Source organism: Podarcis pityusensis (assembly GCF_964106645.2).
Source record: "Podarcis pityusensis genome assembly, chromosome: 4".
Classification (NCBI taxonomy): Eukaryota; Metazoa; Chordata; class Lepidosauria; order Squamata; family Lacertidae; genus Podarcis; species Podarcis pityusensis.
The window spans coordinates 85,204,498-85,224,135 of NC_138027.1; the positions used below are offsets into that span (position 1 = coordinate 85,204,498).

The following is a 19,638-nucleotide window of genomic DNA, read 5'->3' on the forward strand; positions in this document are numbered from 1 at the left end:
TCCATGGCCCCACGACATCACCGCAACCAGGAACACACCGTATTCATTACAATAAAATGCTAATTTAAGAGGGTGGAGGAGCCTCTATAGGGGCACCAGGGAAAGCTTACAGCCTTCATTGGCCCTGCCTTGAGTGATTCTGCTTGTCTAAAACATGTCCGTGAACTCTGACAATGCTCCTTGTCTGGGTGGAATAATAGAGAGGAATGCAAATACAACCTGGCCTGCTGCACAAAGGTAAAATTACATTTGTTGCTTTGCCCACTTTTGCCTTTGTCCTTGCCCTCCACTCTCATGTGGCCTTTGGAAGATTGTCCAGAAGGGAATGTGCCCTTTTGCGCTGCTAAGGGTTATTTACTCCTCGCCTGTATACAGTGCTATTTTTCTAGACAAAGAGGTGCTGGAACTCGCCATAAACGCCTCCCTCGTTCTGTTAGAATGGCAATGGTGCCAACTGAGTTCTGGCAAGTCTCAACTTAAAAAAAGGCCTGTCTGTATGACTTACATACCACCCCCATCTTCGGACTATCTTATAAACAAAAAAATTTATCAAAACAAGCAACCATCTAAAGAGATTTCTTAAGGTATAACAGAGAGGGATTGGCAATTGATGGGCTATGGTGAGGCCCCCCTTTTGTGGTAACAGACCAGGGCTCTCTTCAGCCACATTACTGCAAATTCCAGGACACATGGATGTTAGGCTGGAGTAATGATACACTGCTGTTACCGGGACTGTAGTTTTTTAAAAGTTGGAAGCATCGGTAGAAGGATTTTGGGAGATCCATGTATATGTGGGTGGAAGGAAGGATCAGATCAAGTAAAATAAATAATTAAATCATCCACGGGCCATCAACATATAAACCTAAAAGCCTATAAAATCCCTTAGCCCTCCACTTAGTTGCATAATAAATATGATATACAGTACATTTAGATACAAAGAGTGGAAGGGCGGGGATCACCAGCGACATGGCAGGGAACAACAAACCCACAGTCCCCTTCCAGCACATTAGCTTGGCTTATATGAATCTATGAGCCATGGGTTCTGAATTTATGCTTTAAGAAGGGGTATGCTGTATTATTAGGGACGCAGGTGGCGCTGTAGGTTAAAGCACAGACCCTAGGACTTGCCGATCAGAAGGTTGGCGGTTTGAATCCCCGCGATGGGGTGAACTCCTGTTGCTCGGTCCCTGCTCCTGCCAACCTAGCAGTTCGAAAGCACGTCAAAGTGCAAGTAGATAAATACATACTGCTCTGGAGGGAAAGTAAACGGCGTTTCCGTGCACTGCTCTGGTTCGCCAGAAGCGGCTTAGTCATGCTGGCCAATGACCTGGAAGCTGTACGCCGGCTCCCTCGGCCAATAAAGCGAGATGAGTGCTGCAACCCCAGAGTTGGTCATGACTGGACCTAATGGTCAGGGGTCCCTTTACCTTTACCTTAAGGAGAAGTGGGACATTCTGGGATCACATCAGAAACCTGGATTGCTTCTGTAAATCTGGGACTGTCCCTGGAAAATAGGGACACTGGGAGCGTCTGAGATTAGCATAACTACTATATCTTCTTTTCAATCTGTGCCTTCTTTTTTCCTCTTTTGCCCTTGCACCAGAGTCTTAAGAAATCCCTTTGAGCATGAAAGACACAGGACAGTTAACTGAAGTGTGCTTTTTGTAAGGCAGACTTGCAAGTAGCCTCTCGCTTAGCTGGCTTGGGCTGAGAGAGAAGGAAAACACACTCAGCTATGGAGACCGCGGCACTAGAAAACCTGCACGACTTCTAAACCGCTCGCTGGATGAATACTGTAGTGGACCTAAAACAGCCATAACTGCGGCAGTCCATTACCACACAGCAGAGCTCAAGAAGCCATGCACCTGCTCGCCGCAGATGCCTCCTAAATCGAATCTCAAGGTCAGCGCATGCGAATTCCTGCACCGATTTCGCTCCCCAATCCGGGAAAAGGTGCTGGGAAAGCGGAGGGGAAAAAGAAGAGGAGGACGCGCGCCCTGCGCGCCCTGCGCCCTCTCCCCCCGCCGCCCTCCTCAGGATCCTGGCAATCACCCCGTCAGCTGCTCCTGGCTCCGCCCACTTCCGAATGGCCCAGGGTCACACGAAAGGGAGGAGCGAAAGTGGAGTTGGGAAAACACACGACACAAACGGAAACATTTGTCATCAAGAGTTCGATTCGATTGGGACCTATATACTGGCATCCGTGCATCTGAGAAGCAAGGGGGCCGATCTGAATAAAATATGGGGAGGGGGCGGGTAAGCCCCACCCCGCAAAATCGATCCCAAGACGACACACACACAATTTGAATGGCAATGCCCATCAACTTTAAGGGCATATATTTTATTTGGGGGGGGCCGAAGGGACCTCAGCCCTATGATTGGAAGAGTGCGCCATCGGGGGCGAAGCCGAGCGCTGTGGTTGCAGAGGCTGATGCGGGCGAGACATACCTATATATGCATATAAATAGTGCATCTGAACATCTACAAGCGAGTTCGCTTTCCGAGTTTTCACAGAACTCTTTTGGGGAGGAAGGGAAGGGCGCCCGCCTCGCCGCCGCCGCGCGCCAATAGGCCCGGCTCGGCTGCGCGAGAAGCGTGGCTCCTCCTCGTGGCCTCGTCCTTTCCCTTTACGGACCCGTGCGCGGAGGAGGAGGAGGGTCAGGATTCGCTCCTCCTCCAGGTTCACCCCTTTCCCAAACCCGGCTGTGTTGTGCGCCTGCCCGCCCTCTTCGCTGGCTTGCGCGCGCGCACAGACGCACAGAGACCCGGGAGTCCTCCGCCCGCCCGCCCGCCCGCCCGTCCCTTCCGTAGTCGGCTGGTAGCTCGCCTAGCCCTGGTGGATCGGGGGTGCACGAGGGGGAAGGAGGAAGCGGGTGCTGGCTGGGGATGGGGCTGAGGTGAATCCTTCCGTTCCTGGAGCTGCATCGAGAGAGAGGAGGAGGAGGAGGAGGAGGGAAGGAAGGCAAGAGAGGAGGAAAGGAGAGGGGCCCGCGCGCAGGAGGGGCGGTAGCAGCGCTGCCTCTGCCGCTTCCGTCATCATGGCTCACTCCCCGGTGCAGCAGCCTGGCCTGCCGGGCATGCAGGTGAGAAACCAGCCGCCGCCTCCGGGCTCTCCCCCCGTCCTTACCCACCTCCCTGCATGGGCTTCAAACTGCATCCGAGAGGCCCCTCCAAAATGGGAACGCAGAGGGGGAGGTGGGTTTTTTTGAGGGGGGGCGGTTTGTTACACACACACTTCCTCCTCCCCCCTGGCTAATTTAGTGGTATGCAGGGGTTTGTTTCATCCCCGGGGGTGCTAACATTGGGTTGGGTGAGGGTGGGGGCTGGGTGAGCCTGGCTAACTTGTAAAGGAGCTGGAGGGAGCGTCTAAATGAGCAGTTGAGGGGGGGGGTTGAGGGGACAGACTCCTAGAAATGCAGAGTCGAAAGGGACCGCGAGGGTCAGCTAGGCCGACCCCCTACTGGGCAGGAATCTCCTGGTCCAACATGGGGCTCGAACCCACGACCCTGATATTTAAGAATCTCCTGCTCTGCCAACTATTCAGGCCGCCCCTTTCAAAGGGAGGGGGTTGGTGCCTTGCTCAAGGTACAATTCGGATAGTTTGCTGTTTTAAATAAAGGGGCAACCCTTAATTTGTTTTGGGTTCTGCTGTCACCTGGGAGCGGCTAGCAGTAATGCAGGTGTGTATCCTGTGGCCAAGATCTTTTAAAGGGCTCCCTTTAGAAACAAGAACACCACCCCTCACAAGAAACCAATGTTCTGATCCACTACAGTTAAGGCACACAGATGACCATCTGGGTAAGGGTCAGGTACTGTGTGAGGTTTATAAAAAGGTACAAAGAGGTAACTTTTTGGCTAGGGTGTGTGTGTGAGAGACAGAGAGTGAATGCGTGTGATTTAGCGAGTTTTACCTTAAGTTTTTCTCCCCCTTTTTTTTGTTTGTTAGCAAAATCCATATATGGTCTCCTTGAAGTAATATTTGTTGTGCGGGGGGGGGGGGCGACTTAATTGTAGAGTATTTAAAATACTAGCCGTTTCAGGAATTCTTTTCATGCTTTAAGGAAGGAGTACATCTTCGGCCTCATTTATTATTACCCGTGAGTTTTCCATCTCTTTGGAAAACGTCTTTAAAACTTGTTTTGCATCTGTAGTGTTGTAGTATTTGCATTTAGTAGCATAAAATAACATCTCTTTGAGTGTGCCTGGCAAACAGGGAAGAAGAACTCTGGTGTGAATTCAGATGTGCATTCCTATTTTGTATATTATGACGCGAGTCCGGTTTTCCAAACTCAAGGGCGCTGCATTTTGATGGCCTGCAGGATCCCAGGAAGTGGTGGCAGACATGTAGGCCTTCCTCTTCTGGCCTGGTGTTGCTATGGCCTACCAAGGAGAAGTGGTGCGAGGGAAGAAGGCCTCTGTTTCCCCAGACCAAGGGATAAGTGACTACATACACAAGAAGAGAGAACTTTTCTTCTAAGCTAAGCTGAGTAGCAGAACTAACCCAGACTGCAGCTTTCTGTTCTTTGCAGGCTGCAGTAGATCTGAATGGGTTGGCTGTTCCTTGGCTAGAAAGGGGGCCTGAGAGTTGAGCTGCCTTTTCTTCTGTAACTATGCCAAAAATGGGAAGGAGAAGCTGGGGAGAAGTGTGCTTCCTTGTTCTCTACTTGGAAACAAGCAGGTATATTTTATTGGGGCACAGCTGAGACTACAAGCCCATCATTATGAGGTAAAGTGTTGTGGCTGCATTACATATCATGCTTGAGGGTTTTTATGCAAACTTATTTCCCAGTACACTGGAGTTTCTGGATCTTGTGAGGCTCTGGAGCCAATCAGAAGCCAAAAAGAGCAAGCAGGGTTTGGAAGAGTGAGCTACTGCCCTCTAGAATGGAGGGAGGCTGCTTCTACAGGAAACTCTAGTACTGGTACTGTGAGTGGCAGATATGAGCCTTTTTAAGCGACATGCTCAAAAATGACATGGCCCAGAGTTCTTTTAATTCCTGCTTGGCATTTCCTGGGTGCAGACACTTAGGAGTTAACAGGGGTGTAGTAAGTGACTGATAGCAAGAGAAAAACAAAGAAAAACTATTGTGGACAGTCAGATCTCAGGGACAGGTGAGACCAATAGTGCTCATTTAGTAAATAGATTCCAGCATAGATGTGAGTTGTAGCTGTGATTGTTACCGCTTGCACCCAGGCCCCTCAAAGCAACAGCAAAAATAAAAATGGAAGGGATTGAAATAATGTAAAAACAGCAATAAACAAAACCTTAAACACTCATTCCAGCACTGAATTTAAAAGGAACCAGTCCTACCCACACCACTTAAAGGATAAGTCCCACAAAGGCCACAGTAACTGCCTTGGCAATTATAAACCATAAGCCTGGGTCTTCTAGGTGCCAGGGTTTTGCCTGGCACCTAGAAGCACAGCAATGACTCCTGGCATGCTTCGTTGGGGAGAGCCATTCCACAAGTGGAGCCATTGTGGAAAATGACTGTTCTCATGTTGCTACCCTGCACACTTGCTGTGGAGAGTAAGTCTGAAGAAGGGCCTCAGGGGCAGGTTCTGGGTTGGTTCATGAGGAGAGAGGCACTCCTTGAGGTATGCGTTAGGCCGCTGGTCCCCTAGTATCTGTATACGAATGGAGATTACAATTGTACCTCGGGTTACAAACACTTTGGGTTACAGACTCTGCTAACCCGGAAGTAGTACCTCGGTTTAAGAACTTTACCTCAGGATGAGAACAGAAATTGCGCGGTGGTGGCACAGCCGCTGCGGGAGGCTCCATTAGCTAAAGTGCTGCCTCAGGTAAAGAATGGTTTCAGCTTAAGAACGGACCTCCGGAGCGAAGTAAGTTCATAACCAGAGGTACCACTGCAGATTTTAGAAATAGAATAAGCTCTAAATGGCATTTGCCAGTGCATTTGTGTTTATATACATGCATGCCTTGCAGCTCTGTCTGAGCACAATTCAAAGTGTTGGTGCTGACCTTTAAAGCCCTAAACGGCTTGACCCAGTATACCTGAAGGAGCGTCTCCACCACCATCCACTGAGGTCCAGCTCCGAGGCCCTTCTGGCAGTTCCCTCACTACGAGAAGCCAAGTTACAGGGAACCAGGCAGAGGGCCTTCTTGGTAGTGGCGCCCGCCCTGTGGAACGCCCTCCCATCAGATGTCAAGGAAATCAACAACTGTCTGACTTTTAGAAGACATCCGAAGGCAGTCCTGTTTAGGGAAGTTTTTAATGTTTGATGTATTACTGTGTTTTTAATATTCTGTTGGGGGCCGCCCAGAGTGGCTGGGGAGGCCCAGCCAGATGGGCAGGTATTATTATTATTATTATTATTATTATTATTATTATTGCAATTCAGGTGGTCAAAAATGCAACGGGTTTGAATACAGGAGACTAAAAGAATCTGAGGAACAGCAGTCAATCCTCAAGTGTTTTCAAAACGGACAATAGATTTTGGAAGGGAGGAGGCATTTTTTACAAGTTGGACTGGGCCTATAGAAATGATGTTAGGGTGCTGCCTTGTACTGCTTTTGCCGATCTGCTTCATAAATGGTGTGTTGCAAGGAGGGCAACATCTGTTTCAGAAAAGGTCTTGGAGGTTGTTGAGTAACAAGGGATTATTCATGACCAGCTACTGGGAACCACTGGAGAGAAGTCATTTGAAGCCCTGTAGGGTTGCTGACATCATGTGATCAGCTGGGTTAAAGGACACAGGGGATTAGGCAGGATATGGTTCCTCCTTTTGAAATCTGGTGAAGTTCTTGACTAAAACAGGTTAGACAAGAGTTGCAGGGGCCAGGCGCAAGAGAGTGGCCAAGATGCAACACTAGAATTTCCTGGTTAAGCTCAGAGGCTCTGTTTTCTAGATTTGTGTTTTTTGAAACCCTATTTAGATCTGCAAAACATACATTTTATAGTTCATGTGCTGGCGCATTGTCATGGAAAGGGAACCGAAAATAGTGATAACTGTAGACAATATATAATCTAAGCACATTTTCCCTTAAATTAATCATCCTGTTTTGAATGGCAAAAGGAAATTATGCCTCTTTTAAGATAACAATATTTCCATAGGAACATTTTGATTATATCTGTTCCAATACAATTACAGTTTTTACTGTAACAAGTCTTAATCTTAGCATTCTCACTGCCCTCACAAATACTGTAAATTTCACCTAATATAATGTATTTCTTTTCTAACCAATCCTCAGAAATGCCTCTTTCTACACTTGCTGCTATAATCAGGTAACAATAATAATCTTGTTTGTGTTTTGCTTTTCTATATGTACTTTAGGTATTGAATTCACTGCTAGTTGGTTACCTGTTTGTCTTAACGCTAATTTATATTGTCAGTTAGCCATATCCCTCTAGGGTTGGTAACACTATTGAAACTACGAGTCTTGGAAATAAGTTAGCAAAAGCTAGTTTTACATACACACACCATCTTGGTTTGACTGCTCTTTTTTGTAGTTGGGGAAAAACCCAAAAAGAACCCCAACTTTTAGAAAGTTTTTGGGCCTAGTTGCCTGGGAGTAATTCACATGCTCTGCTGGCTAATTATAAACTTGAATAAAGCACACACAGTAAAGGATTACATTCTCATCAATTTTAATAGCTCTTTCAGTTAGTTCTGCGAATCTGGTTCTGTAGAGCTCTGCTGTAAAGCTGAAAATGTAAAACTTTATTGCTGTTCGTAATCGAAAACTTGCCTCCCCAGAGAAAGCACATATGCCCCCTTCTTATTAGCATGTTTGTGTGCAGCTCTGTTGCTCTTAGCTAGTTATTCTATAGTTAAACAGAAATTTTATGTTGTCTTATGTTCAGTTTGGCATTTATATACATACACTTATGGGAGCCACTTGTAAAAATGAGTGGGAATATGAGGGGGTTATATAGAAACTTCCCAGTCCCAGTCTTGTGGTACATTTACATTGCTGGGGGAGAGGGAACAGGCCTTGGGACTCTTCGTTGTGTGGTTAGTGCTTATATTGTGGACTTGATGGGCCCTTGTTACTTTTGAACAGTATAGAAGATTGGTCCCAGGGTATGGTCTAAGAAGGCCTTGCAGAAAGTAAGCAGGCTTCGTTAGTGCCTAGTACACCACCCTGAGTCCCATGATGTGGAATATAAATGTCCTAAAATGTCTGAGGGCCTTCTGGCGGTTCCCTTACTGTGAGAAGCGACATTACAGGGAACCAGGTAGAGGGCCTTCTTGGTAGTGGCTCCTTCCCTATGGAACACCCTCCATATCAAACAGATAACTTTTGTTCAGGGAAGTTTTTAATGGTTGATGTTTTATTGCGTTTTTAATATTTTGTTGGGAGCTGCCCAGAGTGGGTGGGGCAACCCGGTCAGATGGGTGGCTAATACTAATAATCATGATCATAATGCCTTTAGTCATATTCAGATTTGACACTTTTGGAAAATTGGTAGGAAACAGTTTCTGTTTTCTCTGGCCATGTAATTTATGTTTTAAAGCTAATTCTAAATGCTTCATCAACACTTTCTGTTACTGCTGAGTAGTAGTTTGTATGAAATTTAGCACAATGTTCCATTGACCTTCTAGGAAGAACTAAGTTCTTCTCAGAGATAGTAGTTTCGATAATGTGGCAGAGTTCTAATAAATTAATTAGTTAATTTGACAGTTGCCCAGGGTAGTTGTGGCGTCTGCTATTAGTCAACTCTAAACACAAGCTATACATACCTTTGCTTGATCTCAATCCATCAACCCTCATCTCGCATACTGCGATGTGTTGAGGTTAGTTTGGGCACCATGGAAGCCAGTCATTTGAAGGGGAAGGATCCAGATTGTGCTTGGGGCCTTGTTTCTCTGCATGCGTTATGGCCAAGCACATGTGGGCTTCTTAAATGTGCCTTGTAAACGTTGTCAGCCATTTCTATCCTTTTCTGTTATTAAAAGGTGGAATTGTATGAAGCTTCACAGCAAGCATTAATGGAACAAAGTTCTCATGCTGCACACATGCACTGCATTACAACTGCAGCAACAATCCTATATGTGAGGCTATTTCAGCCTTCCTCAACTTGATAGCCAACATTCAGGGTTGGTGGAAGTTACGTTAGCTGGGGTTGATGGGAGTTGCGGTCCAAATTATCTGGAGGACACTATATTGAGGAAGTATAATGTATATTATGTAGTATGACAGCATACATTGGCAGTGTAAGCTAGACTCGGTCCCTAGTAACTTGGGGGTTGGAATTATAATGAGTAAAATGGAATTATTGCCTTTCTAACACCCTTGTCTTCCTAAGATCATTCTTCTTTCTGCCCTCTTACCTTTTACCAGCGTACATTTTACTTGCCCAAATCACCTTAATTTTTCAACCCCTCAACTGCAACAGCTCTATAAATCCAAATTCTTAGGTGCAGATCATCCTATTCTTTATCTTGTGGTTGGCATAGAACTTTGGTTTTCACGATGGAAGTTTTGGGTTCATTTAGATATTGGGGTTCTGGCACTTCATTTAGGGATGACCCTGCTTTTACTGGTAGATCACATGGGGCTCAGTATCTAGGAAGGAGAATATTACAAAATTGATGTATGAAAACTTGTTTGCAAATAGTTTGAACATAGAATAGGCCTTCCCATGTTTGTTTGAAACTATTGTATTAAAACTGTCAACCTAGAATATTTGTACTGAACTGAGATCTACAGTGTAAATTAAATTATTTGACGCCATAATCCTGTGTATGCTACTGGGGAGCAAGTCTCACTTTTGAGTGGACATGCCTTCAAGAACTCAGAATCATAAAATCAAAGGTGTTTTTCTTTTCTGTATTTCTGCAGAATCTGAAAGCAGATCCAGAAGAGCTCTTTACAAAGCTGGAGAAGATCGGCAAAGGTTCATTTGGTGAAGTTTTTAAAGGAATTGACAATCAAAGTCAGAAAGTTGTTGCTATAAAAATTATTGATCTTGAAGAAGCCGAAGATGAAATAGAAGACATTCAACAAGAGATTACAGTGCTGAGTCAGTGTGACAGTCCATATGTTACCAAATACTATGGATCTTATTTAAAGGTAAGAGGCTTTATGTTGAAATGTCTTATTTAAAATATGCACGTTTTACAAATCAATATATTTGTGAAATTACAGAATAGCAATTAGCGGAAGAAGGATGTTTTGAGTACTAGACTAAATGGATTGTTTATCTTTTCCATAAGGTTTTTTTTGGAAAGAGATAGAGTGTCTATTTAGATATTGACGTGTTATTAATTTATGTGTTTAATATTGATAAAAGTAAGCCTTTTTTTGGTAAAATAGAATAATCCTGGAGGCTGTGTGTGTTACGTATGATATTATACATACACACTCTTGCTTGTTTTTACACCAATGCTAAACTTCCGCCAAAGAGAGGGCACTGATTGCTTGATATTCTTGATGCCTCTACTATAGTGTTTTGTTTAAATTTCTGAGGTTTTGAATTTCTGAGTTTTTAGTTTATATTTAAATTAGGTATTTTGTATGTTGTTGCTTTTGCTGTTGTAAGCCACTTTGAGACTTAGATGGTGAAAAGTGGGTTATACCGTATTTTTCGCCCCATAGGGCGCACCGGCCCATAGGGCGCACCTAGTTTTTTGGGGGGGAAATAAAGGGAAAAAATTATTTCCCCCCCAGGCGCGGGGTTGGGGAAGCCCGAGCTTCCCCCGACCCCAGCCCCCAGAACAGGCTGCTATCCGCAAGCCTAGAGAGCCCGGCGGGAAGTCGCGCCGGTCTCCCCAGGGTTGTGGATATCTGCCCGAAGCCCGGGGTGCGCTGCTCAGCGCGCCCCAGGCTTCGGGATGCAGGCTGCTATCCACAAGCCTAGGGAGCCCGGCAGGAAGTCGCGCCGGGCTCCCAAGGCTTGCGGATATCTTCCTGAAGCCTGGAGAGCGAGAGGGGTCGGTGCGCACCGACCCCTCTCACTCTCCAGGCTTCAGCGAAAGCCTGCATCCGCCCCATAGGACGCACACACATTTTCCCTTCATTTTTGGAGGGGAAAAAGTGCGTCCTATAGGGTGAAAAATATGGTAATTTTTCAAAAATATGTTACCCAGGGTTGCCTGCATGGCACTGGGAACTGGGCCAGTGAAATTCCATTTGTGCAATGGAGAATGCCTAGCTGCTTCTCCAGTGGAGCTCCCTGTATCCCCTTGGCACCCCAAGCTTCAGGTTTTTGAACTCCCAGGAAGGCCTGGGATGTAATGACAGGAGAATTGGAGAAAAATCACGTGGAAGCAGCTTTTAGGCTCTGGAGTCTTGTCTGATTTCCACTCATGTATTTCAGTTAGAAAATATGTAAACATGGAAGTCTTAACTAGATTGCAGATACTAGTTGTCACCATTAATAATATAATTCAATATCTGTTGCCCACCCTTCATTCCAGGGTCCCAGGTCAGGTTACAGCGATTCAAAACACAACTGTAAAAACCGTTTAAAGTAAGTTAGAATCTCTTACTTTAAGTAAGTAAGGTGGTTCCTAAAAATATACATTTCAGGTGTCAAAGGCCCAGATAAAATAACTGCATCTTCAGCATTTCCTGTGTGGAGAGGGAATTCCACAATTTAGGGGCTACCACAGAGAATTCCCTTACCCAAACCGCCCTCACCTGGGTAGTGGCAGTGAAACTGCCAAGACATCCCCCTACCGCTGCTGATCTTAACACCTGGCTCTGTAGAGAAGGCCATGATCTCTCAGATATTTGGGCCCTAAGTTATTTAGGGTTTTGAACACTAGTGTGAGCATCTTACTCACATTGGACCCAGAAATAAACTGGCAGCTAATGCAGCTGTTTCATGAGCTGCATATATGAGTTCTGAATGGAACCTGAGCTAGGAATCTGGCCACCCCATTTGGGACCAATTTAATATTTATTTCACGAGTTACATACAGGTGCTTGTATTTGAATGTACAGAAATTGGTTCTCTTTGATGCTAGCAAACCAGAATGAGGAACTGTTTTTTGGCAAGGTTTTCTTTTTGTGTTAGTGATGATGAGTACCTCGGAATGATACCGCTTGGAGACATATTTACTCAGGCCTTCATGTATGTGAAACTAGAATATGCCTGTGAAGTCTTTCAAAGCATAATGATAGTGTGAAAATAGAGTGGCAATATGGTTGGATGGCATGCTCTTGTACTTTGTCTAACCTACTGCTGGCTCTTAGATGGTGGAACATCTAATAGTGAGTTGGTTTGATGTGCAGGGTGCCATGATGATGGAATATTAGAGCTGTATTCAACAGAAAACTGGCCGTTTTTATCAATCCCTTTTTCTTAGCTTTCCATAGAGTGATTAAAACCAATAGACTTTACTCAAATATGTGTTTCTTCTAAAAAGCCGAGCAAGTTCAAAAACAGGAAAATGAAATCTTCCTGAAAAAGGGAGAAGGCAGCTCTTGTATTGGAAAGAATGCAATAAAATTGTTTCCTTGTCCCGTATTTACTGCATTCTTATTCTATCTTTCATTAAACCAAAACCAAGAAGGCTTACAAATAATACACAGAGCTTAAAATCTCAATGGAAAATCCAATATGGGGGGGGGAGGGGGGATGAAACAAAACATTTAACGAAACCACAGACTTCTGTAGACTTAGCATTGTCTTTCCTTCCTCAGTGTTTGAGTGGTTTTTACAACACTTCCCAGTTCAGTATAATAGATTGTGCTTATACCTCTTTTTTCGTTTTAATCTGCTGAATGATCATTTGTCATGCCACTGTATGTTCTGTATTGGTGAGAATGCATAGTATGCTATAGATCAGAAATGATTATCTTGATCGGTTTTCTATATCTCAAGTGAGTAAATGTCAGTGATATTCTTGATGGCCCAAAAAAGAGAAAAAACACTACAATGTCATGGTTGCGTTTTGCCCTTCCCCCCAAATCCCAAGGGCATTTTATTTAAACATGTAGGTTTACATTTCACATTAATTCCATGGGTTCTGGAAGCTTACACAAATATGTGTAATTTTATATTTTTAGAAAGGAAATGAAAGAAAGAAACACAACCCTTCTTTGAAAACATTCCAGAAAGAGGCCGCAGAGCAATTAGTAATTGTGATATAGATCTTCGTGGGAGGAGTGAGAGCACAAACTTCTAGTAGTTTATGGTCTTAATAAATCTCGGCTAATCCAGATTTAGCAGATCCGAACCTGCAGGGAGGTGTTAAATTGAGATTCCTTCATAAATCAGGGTGGCTCAATTTTTCACATCAAGTGGGCTGCAAGAGTACTTTGACCCAGAACCCAGGGGCCACACAGTGCCTTGGCAAGGCCAAAATTTGACAGTCCCCCCCCCCCCAGCCCTCATTGTGCCTTCCCAAAGCAAGGTGCCAGGCTCTGGTAGGGTCCTAGAGCCCTCCTATCTCCTTAAAACCAAACCAAACACATTTTTAATTGGTTTTTAAAAAATACAAATACAATAACCATTAAACACTTCTCTAGCAGTACATATAACGGTGTTTGTTTTACATACACTTTCAACATTCAAACATAGTACTTAATGTAACCCCTCCATGGAGAGTATTGAGCAGTTGATATAGGAAAGGTCTTGATTTTTGGTCATTAACACAGTTAAAGAAAGGGGTCCACATTTCTTGAAAGTTGTCTGTTTGTTATGCCTCGAATTTGTCTGCTCTCCTGTGTCTGGTGATGCTCAGACATTGCCTTTTCCCATATGTTCAGGGCTAGCCCTCTCATCTCCTTCCCAAAGCTGGGAAAGCACTCATTTGACTTTGGGAAGGCAAAACTCTGGGGGCCCCCTTCTTAAAGCCCAGCACTTCACTCACCCACCTTGGAGAAGGCAGAGCAAGGGCTGGAGGCATCGAACATTGCCGAGGGGCTCCCCAAAAGGCCTCAGGGGTTGCTCGTTGGGCCATCCTGCCATAAGTGATTAGGAGTCCCCAATACATAAGTCCATTGGAATGTCATGGAGGTGATCAACATGAGATGAGGCATATAGGACCAGTTCTGCAGTTTCCAAAATGATTTGCAGCCAGTGGACAATAGGCTCGAACAGGTTCCATAACCACACTCATAACATCTTCCCTGTGGGCCCTGCTACCTGTCACAGGTGCCACTCCCTCTCTGTGGACTGAATGTCTTTAGCGGGGTTGTTATGCTATGAACTGTATCCAATGGAACGTTGCTTGTGCGATGGAACAAACCGTTCTCCTTTCCCCCATGCATTGTTGAAATCGGCTCCAAACTGTTGGGGGCTCCCTTCAGAACAGATATTGGAGGCACGGGGAGCCTGCAGGGAGGATTTGAGAAAAGGACAGCCCCATTGCTTGAGTAGAACTCCACCCACACAGTGTTGGCTTACAAACCTCTATACTATTTGTTTATCTTCCCTATGGAGTCATTGGTATCTTGGATTGCGAAGCTTTGGGTGGGGAGTGTTTGGGTTGGTGGTGGTTCTGGCAGTATCTGTGCTGGGCTGTGTGGCAGACTCTTCTGCAGCATTAGGATGTGGAGTCACAAGTCCCCTCAGAGCTGTCTAGTATTTTCCCTTGAATTGGTGACCTAGTTGCTGCTCAAGGCCAGGGTTACAAAAGTTGGGCAGTTCCCGCAAGGCCAGCTGATAGGTTTGATGGAGTTCTTTCAGGGAACTGCAGAGAGAGATTTGTTTTTGCTGATAGTTCTGCTTGCTGTATATACACAGGCATGGTTTCTTCGTTTTCCCCCCAGCTTGACTCTGAAAGCGCTGGTTGACTGCAAAGCAGACATTGACCCAGAATGTACCAGATCAGCATATGCACTTCTGCCTTGTAGTGCCCCTTTCCATTTCACATGGGTAGTCAGGGCTTACCAGTGTTAAATGCAGCTGCCGCAAGGATTCCTTTGTTTAGGAAGCTCTGAGGTCCTTCTGGCGGTTCCCTTGCTGCAAGAAGTGAAGCTACAGGGAACCAGGCAGAGGGTTTTCTCGGTAGTGGCGCCCACCCTGTGGAACGCCCTCCCATCATATGTGAAGAACTATGAAGACAGCCCTGTGTCGGGAAGTTTTTAATGTTTTATTATGTTTTTGTACATGTTGGAAGCTGCCCAGAGTGGCTGGAGTAACCAGTCAGATGGGAGGGGTACAAATAATAAAATTACTATCATTATTAACATGTTCTCAGCCTTAATAATAGGTAATAGCGCTTGAATGTCACCAGCTCTGTCTCATAGCACCATGTGAATGCCATGTGCATTGCATTTATTGCTTGAATTTCAATTTTGCATTATACTGGATGCTCCACGGTCTTTTCTCCGATTCAAGCCAGGGATTGGCACAGAAGTGTTATGGCTAGAACAGGGGAAGTTGGGTGTTGCACAAGCAACCTTAATCTGTCAAAATTCTACTCTCATTGCATACCTTCTGAGCAGTAGAGTAGAAGCCAGAGTTGTTCTGGCAATGAAACCTGTTTTTTGTGATCACCTCCCTGGCTCTTTCCTACGCCTTTATGAAAGGCCTTTTGAGGCCAGTTCTGCAGCATTCTTGGGCGTTATGCTATTTTGAAAACTCGGTGAGCTTCATTATTTAGAAGCGTCTAGCCTTGGTATGCAGAACCTCTTGAAGAAAAGCAGAATCACAGTCCCTTATTGCAGTGGTTTTCAACTGTTGTGCTGTGGCATTGAATGATGTCTGTTGCGCTGTGGCTTTGAATGATGTGCTGGAATGCATTGAATGATAGTCAGGAGTGCTGTGGGCAACACTGGCCTCTGTCCCTCCTTCCTTCCCTCTCTTCTCTGATTCCCTCTTGTGTCTCTGCCTCCCAAAGGCTTGCACAGTTGTTTGTTGCAGCAGCCCTGGATATGAGCTCCCCAGGTGAATGGTGCCTCTGGTTCTGGCCAGGGGGTGCTGGTTGCCAGGAGCTGAGGTGGCCTTGGAATAAGCAAGCAAGTGGGTGAGGGAGCTCAGCCAGCCTGCCTGCCAGTCCTTGGGAATGGACAAACAAGTCCCAGGCCCCTGTGGGGCAGTGTGAGGAGGAACCTATCTTTGGGGTGGGTGGGGGCAGCTCAGAGATCAGGGGTGGCAGCAGTAGCTGCCCAGAGGATTCCCAAGGAGAGGAGAGAGGAGGCTGAGGGAACACTCCACAAGGAAGGGTGTTCAAAAAAGGGTGAGAGGCTGCCAGCTCTGCAGGCACATTGTGACATAACTGGGCCCCTGAGCTGCTATGGGGTGCTGCAGAAAGAATGTAGTTGGTCAAGGGAGCCGTGGACTCAAAAAGGTAGAAAAACTCTGCCTTATTGCATGCCTTCAGATCATTGCTTTAGGCTGTTTGCCTGCTCAGCATTCAGGCTTTTTGTGCTGCCGAAGGGTTTTTCATCTAGTAGATGAGAGAGACAAGTTGGTCTAATGAAAAAGACTGCAGTACCTGCTCTGTACTTGCTAATCTTTAGAACCACCTAGATGGACAATATTTACATCATACTATAGGTATAGGTCTGGAATCAGAACAGTGACTTGATATATATATATATATATATATATAAATATCTGTGTCCATCTTTCAGCCTTGGTGCAAGTAGTAGTTGCTTCTTAGTTAAGAACTTGTTGCATCATTGGGGGAAGTTGAGTCAGGAGGCCTTCCACTTGCCTGATGAGTAGGAAGAGCCACCTTTGCCACGTAGGTGAGCTGAGGTACAGGTTCCCTTTGCTGTTGTGTGATTTGGGGAATGTAGCCTCTCTTCCTTCTATAACATCCATCTGTGTATTTGAGTCTGTATCATGTCCCAGTAGGTAGCTCTGGACCATTTGGCTTTTTAAAGCAAGACTATGAAACCCAAGTTAGACATATTCCATGGGTCATACAGTGTAGTCACACAAACCCCATGTACTATCCCACTTAGTTAAAAACTCAGATATATAAGCTAGGTGCTAAATTTCAAATGACGGGACTGTCATCTGGCTAGTTCAGATGACAACTTTGAGCTAGGTTAAGAGCTTTGAGAACCTAAAGGAGAAAAGTCACTTGATCCATGGACAGTCCACATGTTTATTGGGCTATTCTGACTTTTTCTTTTTCTTAATGGTGATCGCTCCTGCTCAGGCTGCACAGAAAAAGCATTTAGGTTCCAGAAATTCATTCTGATTTTACAGATAAAATACAGCTGATAGAATTCTACAGGCTGGGGTGTTAGTGTGTGGAAGCTTTTCCACATCCAATGATCCCCAGATGGTGGAGATGTCAGGCACCATCCTGGTGACAAGGCCACTTCACTTGGTCACAAGTGGTCAAAAAAAAGGTGCAAAACAGGTGGCTATTTTTGAACACTGCTAAGTACATTCTGTTTGGACTGTTGTGTGGTATTGAGGGATGTACGCAGGATCAATGCTGTTCCATTGTGCCTGTGTTGATCTAATTTAGTAACAGCTCACTAGTTTGACTTTTCATACCTTTGCATCTCCATGGGTAAACATGTTGTTAACACATTGCAACATGTTTTAGTGCCTGCATTTTAAAAAACCAGTCGATATCTGTAAATGTCTTTATTTATCTGTACTACAAAATACTCTATAACTGTATACAGTCGTACCTGGAAGTCAAACGGAATCTGTTCCGGAAGTCCTTTTGACTTCCAAAACCAAAGCATGGCTTCTGATTGGCTCTACGAAGCTCCTGCAGCCAATTGGAAGCCCCATCGGATGTTCAGCTTCCAAAAATATTTCGCAAATTGGAACACTCACTTCCGGGTTTGCGGCATTTGGGAGCCAAAACGTTCAAGAACTAAGCTGTTTGAAAACCAAGGTACGACTGTACTTAATAAAATCTGCTTCTGTTGTATCAGAATAGGAATACTATTTCACCACTAGATGGCCCTGAATTATTAGTCTATTTTGTGCAAGGAAGGTTTGTGGTCCCCCCCTCAAACTTATTGGCTTAGCCACCTTTCTTTTAAAAGTCTATTTAAACTCAGATGGAGTAGAGGGGGAAATATACTGCTCATTCTGCCAACCTTTAGGGTTTAGAGTAAGTAAAATACTTTAAATATATGGCTGTGATAAAAAGACTACTTACAAATATTGCCAGATCAAAGGACCTAAAGCCCGAACTACTTGGAGCCAAATGGTGGTTAATGGATTGAGATTGAATCCCGACAAGACAGAAGTACTGTTTCTGGGGGACAGGGGGCATGCAGGTGTGAGGGTACATTTCCAAGCACAATTCAAAGTGTTGGTGTTGACCTTTAAAGCCATAAACGGCTTTGGCCCTGAATACCTGAAGGAGTGTCTCTTCACTCCCAACATTCAGCTTGGACACTGAGATCCAGCTCCGAGGACCTTCTGGCAGTTCCCTCGCTGCGAGAAGTGAAGCTACAGGGAACCAGGCAGAGGGCCTTCTTGCTGGGCAGAACCCCCTCCCATCAGATGTCAAGGAGATAAACAACAATCTGATTTTTAGAAGACATCTGAAGGCAGCCCTGTTTAGGGAAGTTTTTAATGTTTGATGTCTTACTGTGTTTTAATTTGTTGGAAGCCGCCCAAAGTCGCTGGGGCAACCCAGTCAGATGGGCAGCATATAAATATTAAATAATAATAATTAAATGGGACACCTGTCCAAGAGGCATACATAATGGGCCTGCGACAAGGTGGAATGGAAACACAGTTTTGACAACTGAAAATGAGCCAGAGGGAGGATGAGATCTTGGGCAAGTGTTCATATACCTAGGCAAATACTCTGTTTCATAAGCAACTGTAATGTGTCAGTAACAATACAAATACCATGCAAATATCATCCAAGTGGCAGTTCATACTAGAAAGCAGCTGGAAGATAAGGGAGGCAGAAGCTGAAGAAAGACCTATGAGTGGAGAGAAGAGTGTTGTCCTTTTCCCATTCTTGGGAGTTTACTCTGGGAAACTCGCCAAACCTGCTGCACCTGCAACTGGGTACAGAGAGTGCAGCCAACTGCTCAGTGAACATGGCTGTGCTGGACAGCCTGAGGAAGCTCTGCCCACCTTGCCCACGAAAAAGCAAGTCTAGAGCGAGAGACTAGGGTTATGTCCGCAGCAACCTTGCTCTTTGTGAGACTTTTGTGGGTGGGCTGAGAGTTTGTTTGGACTCTGGGTGAGTTCCGGGGTGGAGCCCTGGGTGAGAGCCAGGAAGCTGATAGGGAGGGTGTGTCCAGAGGCAAAAGAACTGATATTGTCTTATATTTATTAGTAATGTTGTATTAATGCAAAATATTTTTATATGTCAACTCTGTGTTTTTGTAGTATTTGTTGCTTAAGCTGTCTGTTGTTGCTTTGGTATTCTGTATACCGCATAAAAGATATCTATCCATCGTCTATCACTCTATCTATATCTATCTCATCTCTACCTATAGTGGGACCTTAGTTCTTGAACTTAATCTGTTCTGGGAGTCTGTTCGACTCCCAAAACCGTTCAAAAACCAAGGCATGGCTTCCAAGTGGCTGTAGGAGCTTCCTGCACTCAATCAGAAGCCGCAGAAGCTACGTCGGATGTTTGACTTCCGAAAAACATTCGCAAACCGGAACACTTACTTCTGGGTTTGTGGCATTCGGGAGCAGATTTGTTCAGGAACCAAAGTACCATCTATCTATCTATCTATCTATCTATCTATCTATCTATCTTCTATCTATCTATCATCTACCTATAATTTATCTATCAATCATCTATCTATCTAATCTT

The 19,638-nt window shown here is 45.0% G+C and overlaps 1 protein-coding gene across 1 annotated transcript in view; it reads left to right on the forward strand.

The window, feature by feature from the left end:
• Positions 1 to 2,782: 2,782 nt before the first annotated feature.
• STK24 (serine/threonine kinase 24) overlaps positions 2,783 to 19,638 on the forward strand; it is a 37,202-nt gene continuing 20,346 nt past the window's right edge. Inside the window, exons 1-2 of the mRNA XM_081003177.1 lie at positions 2,783 to 3,083; positions 9,812 to 10,042. Of these exons, the coding sequence (XP_080859303.1) occupies positions 3,039 to 3,083; positions 9,812 to 10,042 (276 nt within the window). The 5' untranslated portion in view covers positions 2,783 to 3,038. The remainder of the gene's footprint in view (positions 3,084 to 9,811; positions 10,043 to 19,638) is intronic.